The sequence below is a fragment of the Podarcis cretensis genome, assembly GCF_951804945.1.
Source record: "Podarcis cretensis genome assembly, chromosome: 6".
In the NCBI taxonomy this organism is placed as follows: Eukaryota; Metazoa; Chordata; class Lepidosauria; order Squamata; family Lacertidae; genus Podarcis; species Podarcis cretensis.
The window spans coordinates 96,339,861-96,358,732 of record NC_137175.1 but is presented as its reverse complement, the minus strand read 5'-3'; the positions used below and the strand labels follow the sequence as shown (position 1 = coordinate 96,358,732).

At 43.7% G+C, this 18,872-nt stretch overlaps 1 protein-coding gene across 8 annotated transcripts in view; it reads left to right on the top strand.

The window, feature by feature from the left end:
- RASAL2 (RAS protein activator like 2) overlaps positions 1 to 18,872 on the top strand; it is a 239,765-nt gene that overhangs the window by 87,448 nt on the left and 133,445 nt on the right. For all 8 annotated transcript variants that reach the window (XR_013840015.1, XM_079981082.1, XM_079981081.1 and 5 more), the window contains exon 2: positions 14,582 to 14,709. Coding sequence is in view for 6 of the 8 variants with exons in the window: in XM_079981082.1 (XP_079837208.1) it covers positions 14,582 to 14,709 (128 nt within the window). In the remaining 2 variants the exon portion in view is untranslated. The remainder of the gene's footprint in view (positions 1 to 14,581; positions 14,710 to 18,872) is intronic.

Genomic DNA, 18,872 nt, shown 5'->3' with positions numbered 1-18,872 from the left:
GGAGCCTCAGCTTCAGGATCTGTCCTTCCAGGGAGCACTCAGGGCTGATTTCCTTCAGAATGGATAGCTTTGATCTTTTTGCAGTCCATGGGACTCTCAGGAGTCTCCTCCAGCACCAGAATTCAAACGCATCAATTCTTCGGCGATCAGCCTTCTTGATGGTCCAGCTCTCACTTCCATACATCACTACTGGGAAAACCATGGCTTTTTGGATTGTGAGGTTGCCTTATTTAATTTATTGTACAGTTAGTTTTTCCTCTTGCTCTTTGATTCTGCATTTAGTTTGGAAATGGCACCTCCTCAGCACGCACATTTAATGAAGTAGCTACTGTTTTTCCTTTTTGCAATTAAATATGAATGTAAAAGCACATGATCGAAAAATGTATGTCTATAAGTTTATTTTCTGTTTGTGTGTATATTTTGATTCTCCTTAAAAATTTTTTTTAAGGAATTGTGTTTGAATCATAGAACGTTATTGTTTTATGCCTCCTTTTTATATTTTGCAAGCTGCTTCAAGCATCACCTTTTTGGACGGAAATAGTGGGGCATATCTTTGTATAAGTAAGTAAATTTGTATGGCTGGCTGTAGATTGTCTGAGGACAAGTCAAAAAACCACAACTCTGCACACAGCTTTTCCTGTCTTAGTTTGTAAGGTTCAAAGATATGGTCCGCCTCTGTGGGAAAGTTTCTGGCTCCCTGGCCCTGCCTGTAACCTGCAGGAGAACTAGGTTCTGCTTTATAAATTTAAGGAACAATGTCCATGCCATTAAAACATGAGTTGAATTGTCTCACCCCTGCTGCCTTTTAAATTTTAGTTCTGTGATTATAACTGTGCAATCTAAGGAGGTGTTTCATTCTTCTTTCAACCTTGTGGCATTTAGCAGTTAGGAATAACCTCTTGTACTTTGAAAGGCGGAAAGTTTGGGAGGAGTAGATTACATGTGGCTACAGAAGCCCATTGCTAAAAGGTGCTTAGAGTGACCCCCTTGCCTTCTCAGATACAGAAAGCGAGTACACACACCCCTGCAGGTGAAAGTAATTTACAAAGCTTCTGGATATATATCAGTTTTGAAGTGTGTGAATCGTCTTAGAAGTGACAAATGGAACCGGTGCACTAAAGTCATCCTTGCAGAAGTCCCAGGAGTGCTAGTTTCAGAGGAAAATGCCCTTTTCCTAACCCCTAGAACAGTGAGACACTTATTTTCTGAATTAAAGTAAAAGGACATGCATCACTCTTCCATCCAGAAAGGCTTGCCTTGAGAGTAAGTGCTTGAACGCCCATCCCTCAGAAGTGTATGCTCCCTACGTTTCTACAGGAGTTACAATAGTTAGTTGCCCTTTGATTAGGAGGAATTAAGAGCAGAAACTCTTGTAGACACACCAGGCCACCTCTGAAGGTAGATCATTCAGCTGTATCTCCATCATACTTAATGCAAAAAGGATTCCCCATTCCCAGAGTTCAGTTGGAAGGAGGCAAGGCCAGAGTGCAGAATCATGAAGGGGCAGTGAGCTCCTCTTCCCTTATTTCTGCTAAGAATATATCTTTCCTTATTCTAACTTTGATAATTCCACTTCACTGTGGAATTTTCTTTGTAGCTTTCTGTTTGTACAGCCTTGTCCCCTTCAGTTTCTCTTATTACTTGGTGGATTACTGGAGAAAACTGTGCATTATGAAACATTGCCCATAAATTAATCACCAGAAGAGCAGATGTTTTATTGCAGTTCAATGAACGAAGTTTTCAGAAACTTCTTCAGTGATCCCAGTTAAGAAGACCAGAATCATAGCAAATATGAAAAGTTCTGAATTTGCTTGCACTAACTAAAATGGCTTTTGAAGACAGACTAAAGATTTGCTGTGCCTGCATCAGTAAATACCATATAAATCTTATTGCATTATGAGATGCATAATTACAGTATTATTATGGTTGCTGTGGAAACAAAATTCAAGAGGTGCCTCTGAAATGTCTGTTTGTATACAGTGGTACCTTGCTTCTCAAACTTAATCTGTTCCGGAAGTCTGTTCCAAAACCAAAGTGTTCCAAAACCAAGGTGTGCTTTCCCATAGAAAGTAATGCAAAACAGATAATCCATTCCAGACTTTTAAAAACAACCCCTAAAACAGCAATTTAACATGAATTTTACTATCTTAAGGAGACAATTGATCCATAAAATGAAAGCAATAATCAATGTACTATAAAATAAATAAGACAGTATTGTAGATGATAAAAATTAAAGTTAATTTTTTTTCTGCCCTGCACTGATGATAGTCACTGTTTGGGTAGGGCACTTTTATCCATTTCCGCAGTCACACAATCAGTAGCTGAACTGGGTTCTACACCGTCGCAAAAACAAAATAACCAAAAAAGCCTCAAAAACAAAAATGCAAAATAAAAAGCAAAAACAAAAGCGCCAAGCTTAATCTGTTCTGGAAGTCCGTTTGACTTCCAAAATGTTTGAAAACCAAGGCGCAGCTTCTGATTGGTGCAGGTGCCCTGGAAACAATTGCTGACAGTCGCATCGGATGTTCGGCTTCCGAAAAACATTCAAAATCCGGAGCACTTACTTCCGGGTTTTTGGCATTTGAGAACCAAGGTGTTTGAGAACCAAGGTACCACTGTATTGATAATGGGGGGGGGGGCTATTTTTTTCATTAGAGGCAGTAGAACAAAATGTCAAGCTGTCCTTGACAATTCATGTATAGGTTGTGTTTTAAATACAACTTGATTGCATAAAATATGCCTCATCAGAAGATCTCAGGGCTATTCACAAGATAATATACTATTAAAACAATTATATGATACAATACAATCAACAAGTATGATATAGTATAATAACAGTAGGGAAGTGAATTTTAATGTACACAACAACACTTCTGCAATGAGACTGTGTGGCTGGACAATTAAAAAGGAAGAGTGAGTAGAGAAAACAGCAGTTCTAAACTTTCCCCCAAAGGAGGCATATTACACCTGTCCTTTAAGCCCTAGATGAAGGCTGCTTTCCTTGACTCAGCCGAGCCAGAAGTGATGCTCAATGAGCTCCTTTGAGCTTGGCTTCTGGGTAACTGGGCCAGATAATCTTTTAAGCCTTTCGTGAGTTTAATACTCATCCTTGCTTTGAGAATCCCTGGCATTTCACAAGTTGACAGACGAGGCCATTTAACAGATGAGAGAAGAGCAAAATCTTTGCCGCCTGTGCTGAATAATGGCTAAGTAAGGGCCAATCCATGTGGCCATTTTTGAGCTGGATTAACCTCCCTGTTGTGACTTTTTGTCTCTTTTAGTCATTATGTGTTCTTGAGAAACGGGCGTGAGTAGGCAAGGTTGCAGTCAGTTACCATGTCCTGTAACAAATCAAAATGGGGGTGAACATTGCATGGAAGCGGTTTCTCAAGGCCAGTTCATAAATTTCAGGGAATCAGCACAATACTAGGTGACATAATTCCTTCTCTCAGAAATGATGGATTGGCCTAAGTGGGAGGTGTCCACTAAGTGTTCTAGGAAGAAGCATTCTGAAAAGTTTGGGTAACTGCATATTAATTGGAGAAGATAATTTGTGTCTCCACTTGGGCTCACAAATGTAGACTACTCTTGGTAGCAGCCAAAATATACGGTCAGTTCACTAATCTCTCCATCACATCACTTATCTTCTTCCCTTTGCTTCTTTTTAATTCCTAAGGCCCTTGGCTTCTGCATCTTTGACATATCCCTAAGCTAAATAGTTTGCCAAATAATTTCTTCTATAGTTTTTGGGCATAAAGGGGATCCTTAATCAAACACTTAGGGACGCAGGTGGCGCTGTGGGTTAAAGCCTCAGCGCCTAGGACTTGCCGATCGAAAGGTCGGCGGTTCGAATCCCTGCGGCGGGGTGCGCTCCCGCTGCTCGGTCCCAGCGCCTGCCAACCTAGCAGTTCGAAAGCACCTCCGGGTGCAAGTAGATAAATAGGGACCACTTACCAGCGGGAAGGTAAACGGCGTTTCCGTGTGCGGCTCTGGCTCGCCAGAGCAGCGATGTCACGCTGGCCACGTGACCCGGAAGTGTCTCCGGACAGCGCTGGCCCCTGGCCTCTTAAGTGAGATGGGCGCACAACCCCAGAGTCTGCCAAGACTGGCCCGTACGGGCAGGGGTACCTTTACCTTTTACCTTTAATCAAACACTTGTAATTATTTTTTTTAAAAAACGAGTGCCAATTTAAAACATATTTTATAAAGCAGAGCAACTAAGCAACTGCCTCTCAGCTGGCTTGCAGATGGTCGAAGAAGATGAGGTGAGGCTAATTACTTTTTCATTTTTCTTTTTTCTCTTTGTTCACATCCTGTAGCAGCCTTGTTCAGGAAGCGGTATGAAGGTAGTTTAGCTATGCGTGCTTTTTGGTAACCTCTTGATCAATGATATTAAAAATAGCACAATGAATTTGTATTGGAACTCAGGCTGAGTGAACCCTCTCGCCCCTTGTATGCAGCCCAGTGGGCAGGTCACAGATGTGGGGGGGAAGCAGTTTAAGTGGTAAGAGGTCCTCTTTTTACCTTCAGCCTTTTTGTGCCACCTTCAAATACAACATGAACCAGTTATTCTAGCGTGTAGTCATTTAGACCAGGCATAGGCAAGCCCGGCCCTCCAGATGTTTTGGGACTACAGCTCCCACCATCCCTGACCACTGGTCCTGTTAGCTAGGGATGATGGGAGTTGTAGTCCCAAAACATCTGGAGAGCCGAGTTTGCCTATGCCTATCTGGAAAGTTCACCTCTTAGCTGATAGTGGTGCACACATGTACCCAGGTCCATGTGAGGGTAGTTGAAGTCACCCATTTCTACAACATTTGCTCCTTTTGATGCTTCTTTTGCAGTTTCCACCTCAAGATCACACTTAGCATTTTTTTTTTAAATAATATTTATTACCTTTTCCAACAATTTAGACACTACAGAAAAAAAAACATACAATACAATGCAATACAAAAAAACCCCACTACATTACACTAACAAAACAAACACAATTTAAAACACATCTGTCAGAGCTGCCTCCAGGTCCCAGCTCACAGAGGACCAACGCTAGGCTGTAGTTATGTACAAAAGTCTTTATTGAGGTTCAGTTTCCATTTTAAAACCGCAGCGCGCAGCTCTACGTCTCAACCCTAGACCGGCGAAGTCCTGTCTGAGTCTCCGCCCCTTCCACACCAGTTTAACACTCTCGCTTTGCTCCACCTCTTCCTAAGTTCCTTTCTCCTCTGGGCCCTCCTGCCCGCTAGGGTTTCATCCTTTCTGGACTCCTCTGACGCTGACCCTGATGATTCTTCCCCCTCCCTCCGGCGGGCTTTAGGACCTGGTTCCCTATCCGGGCTACCTTCTGTGCCGCTCGCCTGTACATTTGAACTTGGCGCGCGCGCCCAGCCTGCAACTTTCCTCTTGACCGTTCCCTCGCTCTCCGATGGAGGCGTGGCCAACCCTGACTCATCTTCTCTCGCTGGTGGTGAATATGTGGGCTCTGATACCTGGGACTCCTCCCCCCCACTACGCTCTGGTGGGGAAGCTGGTCCTGATTTCCAACTGCTGCTCTGGGAGTCCCCGCTGGCCCCTTGCTTCTGGGGTGTCCCCCTTGGGTCCCCCCTTGCCCTGCCCATCGGCGCCCCCTTCTGTGAATCTTCCGATTCACTCACGGAATCTATTGGGCTGCTGTCATCCTCTCCTACGCTGCCCTCGGATTGCTCCCCCTCACTCTCCATCTCCTCTCCTCCCTGCGCTCCCGCTGAGTCCCTGACAACATCAAATACTTTCAATAACTTATCTTTCATTTACTTGTTTCCGCCACACTTAGCATTTTGGTGGGGGTGGAGAAGGACTGGCAACACAGTGCAAAATTACTTTGGGGGCTGGAAATTGTTGCCCATAGTTTGTATCCAGAGATGACTGTTTGCTGCTGGCTGTTTGCCATTCTACCAAGTTCCAGGTATGCCTGCAATATCTGCTACCTCTGTTTTGCTTTTAAAACCAAGCACTCCACCTTGCCCATTTTGCTCCAGAGGCTTCTAGAAATGGCACCGGTAACCATTCTCTCCCTAGGTGTCATTGGCATGTATGTTTCTTTGACTTCCATGAATGGCTGTCAAGTCCCTCTTGACTTGCGTTGCCTGGTTTCCCTTAGTCTTCATTTGGTCCATTTTCACCTTCATCCCAGCCCCTGTTGGGGTTTTTCCAGGGATCAGTTTAAAAGCTGTTCTGCCATATTTTTTATTTTAGGCTGGTTCTCCTTTGAATGGCATCTGTTCCTTTTGTGGATCATATCCGCAGGTCATATTTGTTGTAGATTTATGTGGCTTATTTTGTCAGTAGAGTGGTACCGTTCGCATCCTGAACAGAACGTAAGACACGTGTGCGTGGGTCTCGTTTTGCCGCTTCCGCGCATGCGCGTGACGTCATTTTGAGCGTCTGCGCATGCGCGAGCGGCGAAACCCGGAAGTAATGCACTCCATTACTTCTGGGTCGCTGCAGAGCGCAACCCGAAAATACTTATCCTGAAGCGTATTTCTCCCGAGGTATGACTGTACTTAAAAATGAAATCTATTTCTGCGTAAAGTTGTTATGACCTTGTTTTTACTTCCTTTCACTGTAACATAGCCTGACAGTTTTGACTTGATGGTACAGTGGTACCTCGGTTTAAGAACAGCCCTGTTTACGAACTATTCAGTTTATGAACTCCACAAAACCAGAAGTAGTGTCCCGGTGTGCGAACTTTACCTTGGTCTAAGAACGGAAGCCAAACGGTGGAGAGGCACTGGCGGCGGGAGGCCTCATTAGGGAAAGCGCGCCTCAGTTTAAGAATGGTTTCAGTTTAAGAACGGACTTCCGGAATGGATTAAGTTCATAAACTGAGGTACCACTGTATATTGAGTCAGAACAAGTGAACAGTTGGACTTCAAAAGGTGGATTTTGGTTCAAATGCGTCCTCACTTGGTTGCCAGTCACTAATCCCTTCAATATTTTGTGTATGTTATTTTTACTATCATAATCATGTAGAAGATAACTTCGGGGTTATTAGATGGCAAGGTAACACTATATTAATGAAAAAGATTCCATTCTCTCTGGTGCTTCCAGCAGAGAGGATTGTATGTACCCCATTATCTCTTGTCATTTTTGATTTCCTATATTGGCTGGCCAGTAACATAAAGCAATTCTCTCAAATTACTATAGTGAAAAACTATTACTGCATCTCCCTTTGTCATTCCAGATAGAAAATTTAATATGTCTTCCAAGATCTTGCCCTCAGCTAATTTATGTAGTTCGTAATGGTCCACTTCACAATGAAAATGTATATTGATCTTAGAAGAATTCTAGAATCTTAGAAGAACTCTGAATGTACCTTATCAAAACTCCAGCTTCCTCAAATGTGTTTAGATTTCTTAACTGGTAACCCTTGTTTAGTGTTCTTCTAAAAAAATAAATAAATTGAATTTATAGAAACAAGAATCATGGCAGCAACTAATTATTCACTATTCATTTTACATATTATTTTCTGGTTTGAGTTTGACGTAGTAGATCTTTATATGCACATAAATTATGTTCTTTCCACAACTCAAAAAAATTCAATTACTGTTGGGATTAAAATACAAAGAACAAATCACTGCAGCAATTGGAGATTTAATTGGATGCACTACTTCTCTATATTTTTTCAGATTTTGAGAAAGTTGATTATCAAAGATTTTTCAGTTGTACAGTACAGTGGTACCTCGGGTTAAGAACTTAATTCGTTCTGGAGGTCTGTTCTTAACCTGAAACTGTTCTTAACCTGAAGACCACTTTAGCTAATGGGGCCACTGCGCCACCAGAGCACGATTTCTGTTCTCATCCTGAAGCAAAATTCTTAACCCGAGGTACTATTTCTGGTTTAACGGAGTCTGTAACCTGGAGCATCTGTAACCCAAGGTACCACTGTATTGCAAATATTCTTTTAAATTGATCCATACAAGAACTTATCTATTAGATGCTTCTAGCACTATACATCGGGACGCAGGTGGCGCTGTGGGTTAAAGCCTCAGCGCCTAGGGCTTGCCGATCGAAAGGTCGGCGGTTCGAATCCCTGCGGTGGGGTGCACTCCCGCTGCTCGGTCCCCAGCGCCTGCCAACCTAGCAGTTCGAAAGCACCTCCGGGTGCAAGTAGATAAATAGGGACCGCTTACCAGCGGGAAGGTAAACGGCATTTCCGTGTGCGGCTCTGGCTCGCCAGAGCAGCGATGTCACGCTGGCCACGTGACCCGGAAGTGTCTCCGGACAGCGCTGGCCCCTGGCCTCTTAAGTGAGATGGGCGCACAACCCCAGAGTCTGTCAAGACTGCCCGTACGGGCAGGGGTACCTTTACCTTTACCTTTAGCACTATACAGAATTTAATGTATCATGTTTTTAGGTATTCTCTGTCTGTCTTTCTCACTGCATCGTGTAAATAATTGGTCCAATGTGTGCATTTAAATAAGGTGGATGTTTTATTTGATAAATCAACTCAAGTTGTCACTGTTCAGGCTATTTCCCCAGAGAAGGAAGGCTTTACAAGGTGTGATTAAGATAAAGTAAGGCAATAAACACATTTTAACCTGTTGGAAATTTTCTCTTCCATTTGCTTGTGGCATCTAATACTGAACTTATTTGGAACGTTAAGTTTCTTTAAAAAATAAACAGCAGTAATGTGCAAGTTTCCCAGTTACACTTGCTTTTTCTAGTGCTCTAAAACTATAAGTATCTCAACCCTTTTTAGTGTCTTCTCATACTCTGATAGAACAGTTTAGTGCTCATAACTCACTTGTTATTTAAAATTATTTAAAATTCAGATGCGCATATGCCATTTCTGTTACCTTTTCTTTTTCAATAATTTTTTGAAAATTACAACTTTGGGGTTGATGGTCGCTTTTTAAAATGCATTGGGAGTAGTACCTTGTCCATTCATCTCATTCATTAATAGATTTTTAGAAGAAAGTTAAGGCAGACTGCTTTTGTTTAAAAAACAAATTCTAAGGAAAACCTATTTTAAAATGAAACTTTGGTGGATTTGAGACAAGTTCCCACTGAGCCATGCCAATAAGATGAGAAACTGTTTTGTGAAAAACCTCAAACGAGAACAAACCATTCTCTCCTCTGATGCCTATCAACCCACTAGACATGACAACGGGAACCACAGTGCAGTGGGGCTGGTGTGTAAATAGAACTGTTGGAAAAAGAAGCAACCACAATTCCACAAAGCTTTGGGAACAGCCTTTGTTTCTCATGTAAAGGGTCCATGCAAGCTTGTTCACCCATCTCCATTTACTACTTCAAAAAGCAATTCATATAACCTCTTGCTAAGAGCATGGTTGAAGGATTCAGGGGAAAGCTAACATATTTGTAAATAAGTCTGTTTGGAACCCTTCTGTCATTTCTAAAAGTCACTTTGGGAGAATAATATAAGCGAAACCTCCCCACGCATCCCAGGAAGAACCCAGTTCCTGTGTCAATAAAACATGCAGAAAAGAAAGGAAGCAGAAAATGGCAGGTACAGCAGTTGGGACAGTCTTTAGAGACAAAACTTCCATAAGCCAAGCACACCCACCCACCCAAATCCAATCAAACCAATTTCTGGAATAGGGTACAAATAATCCCCAGGAATAAAAAAATTAGTCGGCATATAGCTGGTAGCAGCATTTCTCTAGGCCTTCTAAATGACTAGCAATGCATTGGACAATTACGTAGGGGCCCAGGGTGGTGCCAGCAATGCAGAAGATTATTCTGCGGTCTGCTTTAGAGACTCAAGGCTATCAGAGATGTCGAAGGCACTAGTAAGGAAAAGGGAAGGGTATGTGTGGAGTGGTCCAGGGGAGGGACACCTCAAACCTGTCTTGGTCCATAGGTCCCATGCACTACCCCTTTTTAAGGCCCTTGATCAATTAACAGCACCAGATATTCTGTAATAAATGGATTGGCAATGATTTACCATATGTTGCTTCACATACAGCAGCTAGTGAATCAGTACTTCAGGAGAGTAGGGCGCTATACCTTCCATGGCTTTGGAATCGGAGCCAGCTTAGTTCTTCCTTTAAGGTTTCTAATTTGCTTCTCTCGATTTTTACTGGTCTGCTCCAGTGGTTCTCACTCAGGAACTTGATGTCTGAGGCTTAAGTTGAAGACGGGGGAGATGGGCACTGGGTCCAGGTGGGTAGGCTGAAAGGTATCCCCTAAAGTAAGAAGGGTGTCACAGTCCGGTTTACGGGTAGTCAAAGTCCCAGCTGAGGACATTGGGACTGGGGGCAAGACGGCGGGGTGGGAGCAGGAATGGGAGTCTGGAAGCCGAGGGTCAGGAGCCAAGGAGCCAAGGGTCAGGAGCCAAGGGTCCAAGGATCAGGAAGCAAGGAGCCAAAAAACCCAAGGCAGGAAGCGTGTAGCTGTGGCAAGGAGGCAAAGGGAAATGCTGACCTTATATTCCTTTCCGGCTTTTGCCACCAGGTGCTGTGAGTTACCAATCAGCCTCACCTGTGCAGTGGGCCTTGCCTCTTAGGAAAGCCCCAGTCCTGCGAAGCCCTACCAGTCCCAGGGCCAGGCTCCTGCATGCACTCCTGATAAAGGGATTCTCTGGAACAGGCATACTGAGCCTGCCTTGTCTTCCCTTGGAGCTTCGATGAGACACCCCTGTCCCCCTGGTCTGACCTCAGGTTCTGCACTGAAATTAGGGGCACTTCCTGTATATTACGGGGGGGGGGGTGACCATCTGTCTCAAATGGGGTTCTGAGATCAGCACTCCTGCCTCTTCCAATCAGACTGTTGGGAGCTAAGGGGTTAAGCTCCCAGCTTCCTCCCATTAAAGTGAAGGGAGCTAGTACCAATTATTTCCTCTGCAAAAAGTAGGGTTGGCCCACTCAGGACTTGCACGCTGGCCTCATACACTAATGCAATCTTCCTCCGCACCCGCTTCATATTTCTTGGGTCCTGTTAGTTCTCCTTCCTTGGAGCTCGTCCTCTTTCTCTTTCCTCCTGTCTAGCTGCTGGGTTCATTTATATAGCTCTCTTGCCCTTCATTATGCTCCATAACCTGCAGTTTATCCCATCGGAGGAACCTAGTCCTGAAAGCACTGGTGGTGCCAATAATGCTGGTGTCATGCCAGTGGAAGGACAAGCATTGAGTCTGCAGTGGGTCAGGGAAAGCCATGTTTTAAAAGGGTTTGGTGTTTTTTTTTTTTTTTTAGGAAATAGAGACATGGCATAAAGGCTCAGAAAGGGGCGGGGGGGGGGAATGAAAGTAAGTTGTGCAATTAAGAGTAATGGGATAGGTAAGTCAATTTTAGAAGTAAGGACCAGAACTTTGAAGGCTTGTGCAGGGACTTAAAGCACTGGGAAACAAAAGCATTGCAGTGGGAAGGGGTTTAAACACTACCAGCTGGCAATATAGCAGGAAGTAGAAGGCCCAAAATAAGAGGAGCGTGGCTCTCGATGCTTTTGAATTACTTAACATTGTTTTCAGGGTCACCCGGTAATGTTTATTTCTGTATTTTTCCTGTACGTACTTCCTAGAAACCGGAGTTGCTGTGGGTGTGGATTCACCACCACCTAGTGGTGAAGGTTTGCTTAAATGTCACAATGCTGCTTTTTGCGAAACTCTTCTGTAGAAACGAATCATAGCTCTGACCTTTTGGAATAGTTTGTAAAGATGCTTTGAAAACTAAGATACATTCATTTTGTTCTGTTTTATTTTTCAGTGGCAGCCAACCACCGTGTCTGTCTTATAGTTCCTTCAGTCTCAATAAATAGCCTACCTTTTTTTCTTTTTAGGTTTTATAACCCCCATTTTGTGATTGTAGATGATGGCTGGAACAAGCTGTGGTGGGCCCTCGAGCTCATATTCTCCCTTCTCCTTTTTTTAGATCAGATCATGGCTTATTCTCAGACCATAAGCAAACCACCGTTTCCTGAGTTCAGACATCAGTGAGAACTGTGGTTAGTTTTTAAATAAAAGCATTGCAGTGGGAAGGAGTTTAAGTGCCTTCACAGAAAAAGGAACAAGAGTGAGGAGAAGCATGCAAATCTGAAGCTTGCTTTGGCTCATTCTTGTAGGGGAGGTTCCCCATTACATCTCAACAGAGTCAGTGCCTTCAGTGATTCTTGGTTAATGTTATACAGTAAAGAGATCCCATAGCAAGATTGTAACTTTGGTACAGAAGTAGGTGAGAACTGAGCCACACGGCCACCACACACCTTTATATTTCCAACTAAGAAAAGAGCAGCTGTTTCCTGTTTATGGGGAAATTAATTATCGTCATTATTATTATTCCTGTCTGACTGGGTTGCCCCAGCCAATCTGGGTGGCTCCCAACAAAAAATAGTAAAAACACATCAAGCACTAAAAACTTCCATAAACAGGGTTGCCTTCAGATGTCTTTTAAAAACCACATAGCTATTTATCTGTTTGACATCTGCTGGGAAGGGCATTTCACAGGGTGGGCACGACTACCGAAAGGCCCTCTGCCTGGTTCCCTGTAACCTCACTTCTTGCAGTGAGGGAACCACCAGAAGGCCCTCGGAGCTGGACCTCAGTGTCCGGGCTGAACGATGGTGGTGGAGACGCTCCTTCAGGTATACAAGTACAGTGGTGCCCCGCAAGACGAATGCCTCGCAAGACGGAAAACCCGCTAGACGAAAGGGTTTTCCGTTTTATAATAATTTAATAATAATAATTTATTATTTATACCCCGCCCATCTGGCTGGGCCTCCCCAGCCACTCTGGGCGGCTTACATAAAAACCAAAAATACAGTTTTGGAGGCACTTCGCAAAATGAATTTCCCTATGGGCTTGCTTCGCAAGACGAAATGTCTTGCGAGTTCCTGCGGGTTTCCCCCCCTTTCCCCCCCTTTTCCTAAGCCGCTAAGCCGCTTATCAGCTGATCCGCTAAAAGCCGCTAAAACGCTAATAGCGCTAATCCGCTAAACTGTCAATGGGTTTGCTTTGCAAGACGAAAAAACCGCTATACGAAGAGCCTCACGGAACGGATTAATTTCGTCTTGCGAGGCACCACTGTATACACACATCCCAACCCTGCTCTGTTGAATTAACTGCTATAAAGGCTTTATACCTACTGATCAATTTGAATGCAGCTTGTTTAGATACTGCTGTGGATACTGTATTGCCATTGCTGTGGTTTTCAGCTTCTCAATAAGCTGGTGACTGATGGGTGGTTTAGTACTATGTCTACTACAGTGGTACCTCTGGTTACGAACGCTTCTGGTTACGCACGTTTCGGGTTACAAGCTCCACTAACCCAGAAGTAGCTGCTCCTGGTTGCAAACTTTGCTCCAGGAAGCAAGCGGAAATCATGCGTCAAAGCAAAAGAGGTTTGGACAATGGAGTCAGCCTCTTTTCTTTTGGCCTTAGGCCCACCCCCGGCCGGCCGTCCATTGCCCTCCCTAGCTGAGGGCGGGTCAAAGGCTGGCCCAAGCAGGTGGGTGGCACCTGCCCTGGTGAGCCCCACTTTGTGCCACAAACCCTGCCCACCTGTGGGGAAGGGAGGGGGAATATTGCAGGTACATGCGCTAAACCCTGTCTGTGGTGCCTATGCCTTTACCCCAAATGATGAGATAAGAGACCAGAGTATGGGAACGCCATTAGCGAAAGCGCTCCTCAGGATAAGAACGGTTTCCGGCTACGAACAAACCTCCAGAACGGATTCAGTTCGTAACCAGAGGAACCACTGTAATTGGAATCAACCAGTGAGAAACTTAATGCTTGGCTACCCTGCTTCCTCTGTCCTCGTGTGTAGCCAGGAGGAACAGTTCTCCTGTTTCACTGAACCTTGGTTTGCTTTTGTGATAAACCACAGTTTCTGGTTTGTATGCGCATCCTGGTTAGATTCAAAACAAGCCAGCTTCACACCATGGGTAAAAAAAGAGTACTTGTTCAACTCACCAAAGTTTGTGATAAAGTCATGATATGTCTTGACCCCGGAGTCAGATTCCTCCTGGGGTGGGGGGTGGGGAATGACATGCAGAGGGTTCAATTGCCAAAGCCCCAATGAGACGAGAGTGCTGCCACACCCACCCACCAACGCTGCTCCATTGAAATAAAATACTTGCATTGCGTTGGGTCCATTTAACTGAAAAGGCATTTTCCACTGCAGGCAGGGCTAGCAGTTGGGATACAGCTGCTGCTATTACAGGGCTCATTCTCTGTTTATTTGTCTGTTGAAGCTTTGCTATCTCTTTGCATTCAGCCTGAACCTGCCCAAAAATCTTGTCACAGAGCAGGACAGATCTCTGATTCATACAAAACAAGAAGTTTGGGATTCCGTGGAAGTGGGACTAAATAGTTTAGCATTCTGTCCATTGGAAATAGTTTTCAAACTGCTAATTTTTTATTTTTTATTTTTTAATGTGGCAGTGAAATTGCTCCATAGCATCATTTTTTTTGGGGGGGGGAGGGATGCAATCCTAAACTCCGTTGGACTTAGTGGAATGTATTTCTGATTAAACATGCCTAAGATTGCTGTTAATCTGATAACTAAACTCTTTTAACATAACTCAGCTGAGTAATTTCCACCACAATGAACAAAGTGATGTTTTAATATTGCTCCTTTTTCCCCCCCAGACGTGAAAGGACCACCAACCCACAGGCTGTCTTGTGGCCAGTCCCCTGATTCGGAAACGATAATATGGGAGACCAAGTACTCCATTCTGACGGACAGCCAACTTGTGCTGCTGAACAAAGAGAAGGAGGTGAGAGAAAAACTATGCAAGAACTCCCTTTGTCTTAGCAGTTTTGGACCACAATGGCACTTGAATGGCTTCTGTTTGTCTTGCATGTGTAGTGGGAAAAACCTTTTATTCTCATGAATGGAAATAATCAGCCTTCAGGAGGCTTTGTAAAGAGCTTTTGAAACTTTCCCTTTTTCCTATAACTTCATGCAGGGTTGCTCAAACTTTTTGAACTCTGGCCCCTTCTAAACTTGCCTCCTGAGTAGAGTTCCTTGATCACCAGCAGTATCACTCTCTCAGCAGGCAACACAAGGATACCGAATCCTTGGGTAAGCAGTACTGCTGTGCAAGGATATTTGGACTGGGCAGAAGGAGAAAAGTGTCCATATGGTTTCTGCCTCTCTGCAGTGTCTGTATTTAGCATAATGGTTTGGATGGCTGCACCTGCAGTTCCCTGTAACATTACACTCTCCCTGTTTCCCTGATTCATCCTGAGGATTGCCCCTCATTTAGAAAATCTCAAATTTAAGGACTAAACATTGCAGTTCAAGAAGTAAAAAGATGGGGGTTTTTTAGCGGGCTCAGAGACTGCTAAACAGAACCATCTGTATTTGATCCTGTATTATGTTCTGGTCTAATTAAGCACTTTTCCCTCTTCGTTTGCTTTAAGAATTCTTTGCACACTGAGTGTTCAGAAGATAATTTTGGGTCATGTTCTTGGCTGCATTTGGCGTAACAGTGGACATCTGTTGGACTTCACTACTGTCATTCATGAATTGTTGGTACCTAAAATGTTCCCTGTGTCTCCCTTCCAGTGTTTCAGTTTGCAGGGGTAGATGGGTAATCATGTACAAACCCCTTTCAGAGGAAATTATCTGATATTATAGAATATTCTTATCAAGAAACCACAATGTTCTTCAGAAAATAATTTTGAAATTCTTAGCTGTGGCTTAGCTGAGTTGTTTGTGGTACTTAAAAGGCCCCAAGTTTTAAACTAGAGGATAATGTAGAATTAGATGGGAAATATTTGAATGGCTGTCCATGTTGTCTGGGAACCATAGCCTTCAGAACTGGTTTGTCAGTTGATCAGCTATCACAAACGAATCTCTTTTTTTAAAAGTCAGAAGTTTAAACAGCAAAATAAGAATCTTGAGTTGCATCATATTATCATTGACACAGATGCAAAGTAAGAATAGAAAGTCTGGCAAAATCCAGAAGAAAGAAAGAAAGAAAGAAAGAAAGAAAGAAAGAAAGAAAGAAAGAAAGAAAAGAAAGAGATTGTGGAGGTTTCTTTATGACTCCCATTTACAGGGGCATGGCTGCTTTTCAAAAAGAATATTACATTAAAATGCCCCAAGAAAAAAATGACCACAAGAGTTGTTGCCTTAAGTGAATCAGAGAAAAGATTCAACTTGAAAAACATTTTGAACTTCCTTCAGAAAGAATAAGTTTATGTCATGTCTGGTTTCCTTTAAAAAAAAAAAAGCACTATGAGCTGCTTGACCTGGGACTCAGTTATACAGCTGTAAATAAAACATTTTAAGTGTGTTTAAAGTGCAATATATAATGTGACTCTATATGGTGATGGTGAGCCTTATGGAAAATTCAATGCATTTTAAAAAACGCTTTTTTAAAAAAAACATGTTCAGAACATTTTTTTATATGCGTGTAGATTCCACCCTGGTTCCAAATACAGGGGGGGAAATCACAGTATTGTATTAAAACATGGAAGGTGTATGTCCTTTAATGTCTAAGCAATTCAAGGAGATGCATCACTGAATGAAAACAGTAAAGGTAAAGGTACCCCTGCCCGTACGGGCCAGTCGTGTCCGACTCTAGGGTTGTGCGCTCATCTCACTTAAGAGGCTGGGAGCCAGCGCTGTCCGAAGACACTTCTGGGTCACGTGGCTAGCATGACGAAGCTGCTCTGGCAAACCAGCACCTGCGCAGCACACGGAAACGCCGTTTACCTTCCCACTATAAAGCGGTACCTATTTATCTACTTGCACTTAGGGGTGCTTTCGAACTGCTAGGTGGGCAGGAGCTGGGACCGAAAGATGGGAGCTCACCCCGCCGCGGGGATTCGAACCGCCGACCATGCGATCGGCAAGTCCTAGGCACTGAGGTTTTACCCACAGCGCCACCCGCATCCCCCAAATGAAAACAGTACATTTTATCAAATGTAGTTCAAAGCCAATTTGAAACACCTGCTTCCAGTTTTTTAGTTTTGTCCAGCAATAAATTTTCCTTGTTATTGGGGTTCACTGGGTTTCTGCATCCCAACCGGTGACAGGATCATGGCAACCAACCCTTGGAATCAAGTTGACCATCAGGCGGGGCTAAGTTGAGCAAAGTGGGTTCCCTGGGGTACAGGTGGTTTCAGCCAATGGCATATCCTTGGGCTCCTTTGGGGGAAAGAAGAGGGGGATATAAATCAAATGACCAGGCAGCGTAAGCTGGACATCACCCCAAAACCATGTTGATATTATGAAGCACGAGCCTTTCAAAGACGGAGTTGAGATGGATGGGAGCAGGCAGAGATGATGATTCCTACTGTAGTATGAAGCAGTTAAACATGGAGAAACTTTTATTTAAATCCATTCTTTTGTTTCACCAGAATTCTGTTCCTCCTCTTTTGCTCTCAAAGCTACAGGCAATGTGCATGTTTTTATAGCTGTGTAAAATGGCCTCCATTCACATTCCCTTTCATGTAAGTTTTGCCTCTAATGTCCAGTGATTGTCCTGTGCACATTGCTGTTTCCTTGCATTTATGGGTGTTTGAAAAATCTGTACAGCAGTATCAAAATGGATTTTTTCACGTCTTATCAATATTTATGAATAAAGGCGAGCTGAATGGCTCCAGTGTATTTCAGCAGATGAAAAGTAGCTGAGCTTGATGGCTGAATGTTTTCGCATGTTGTTAGATGGAGCAGTGCTTCCAGATCTGTTTGTAGTCCTCTTTGGGGTCCTCTGTAGAGGTTAACTATATCCTTTGTGACAGCTGTTTGCTAATTCTACAGTTGTGATGAGGTGTTAACTGACACAGATTGCTCAGAGCGGTTGCAAATGCTGTTACTCTAAATTATAAATCTATTGTATGTGCAGGAAGGAAAGGGAGAAGACAGTATTATGGCGATTTGATCCGCAGGGATTCACTGGGTGCATTATTCATAGGTGTTAAAGAACCAACATCTAAGCAAGTGCTTGTAGCATTTTAACATCGTCATGATTTCTGGGTGTTACATTCTTTCAGAGGAGCATTGGCCTTCTCCATCCATTGCAGCAAAAAACAACAAAATCCCACATTGCATGTAATGCTAAACTAACCACAACTTAGTGCAAACAAGCAAAAGTGTGGACTTCCAGAGAGGAGATTGTGGCCAGTTAGTTCCATCTCCAGTTGTTTTTCTGTTGGGCTGAGCTAAGCCATAGTTTGGCTTAGTGTGTCGTCTGAACCCAGGCTCCTGATTTAGCTCTTTCCAGACAAACCACAAACTATAAACCATAGGGCAAACCTTGCTTGTGAATTGTCTGGGCAGAGCTAAATCACAAGCCCAGATACAGATGACATACTCAGTCAAACCATGACCTAGCTTTTATGGAAGGATGAGGAACCATTGCCCCTCCAGATGTTATCGTTTAGTCGTGTCCGACTCTTCGTGACCCCATGGACCAGAGCACTTCAGGCACTCCTGTCTTACACTGCCTCCCACAGTTTGGTCAAACTCATGTTAGTCTCTTCAAGAACAGTGTCCAACCATCTCGTCCTCTGTAGTGGGTGTATTCTGCCACTGTATTCTGCTCTGGTCAGACCTCACCTGGAGTACTGTGTCCAGTTCTGGGCACCACAGTTCAAGAAGGACACTGACAAACTGGAACGTGTCCAGAGGAGGGCAACCAAAATGGTCAAAGGCCTGGAAACGATGCCTTATGAGGAACGGCTAAGGGAGCTGGGCATGTTTAGCCTGGAGAAGAGGAGGTTAAGGGGTGATATGATAGCCATGTTCATATATATAAAAGGATGTCACATAGAGGAGGGAGAAAGGTTGTTTTCTGCTGCTCCAGAGAAGCGGACTACCAGAAACTACAAGAAAGAAGATTCCACCTAAACATTAGGAAGAACTTCCTGACAGTAAGAGCTGTTCGACAGTGGAATTTGCTGCCAAGGAGTGTGGTGGAGTCTC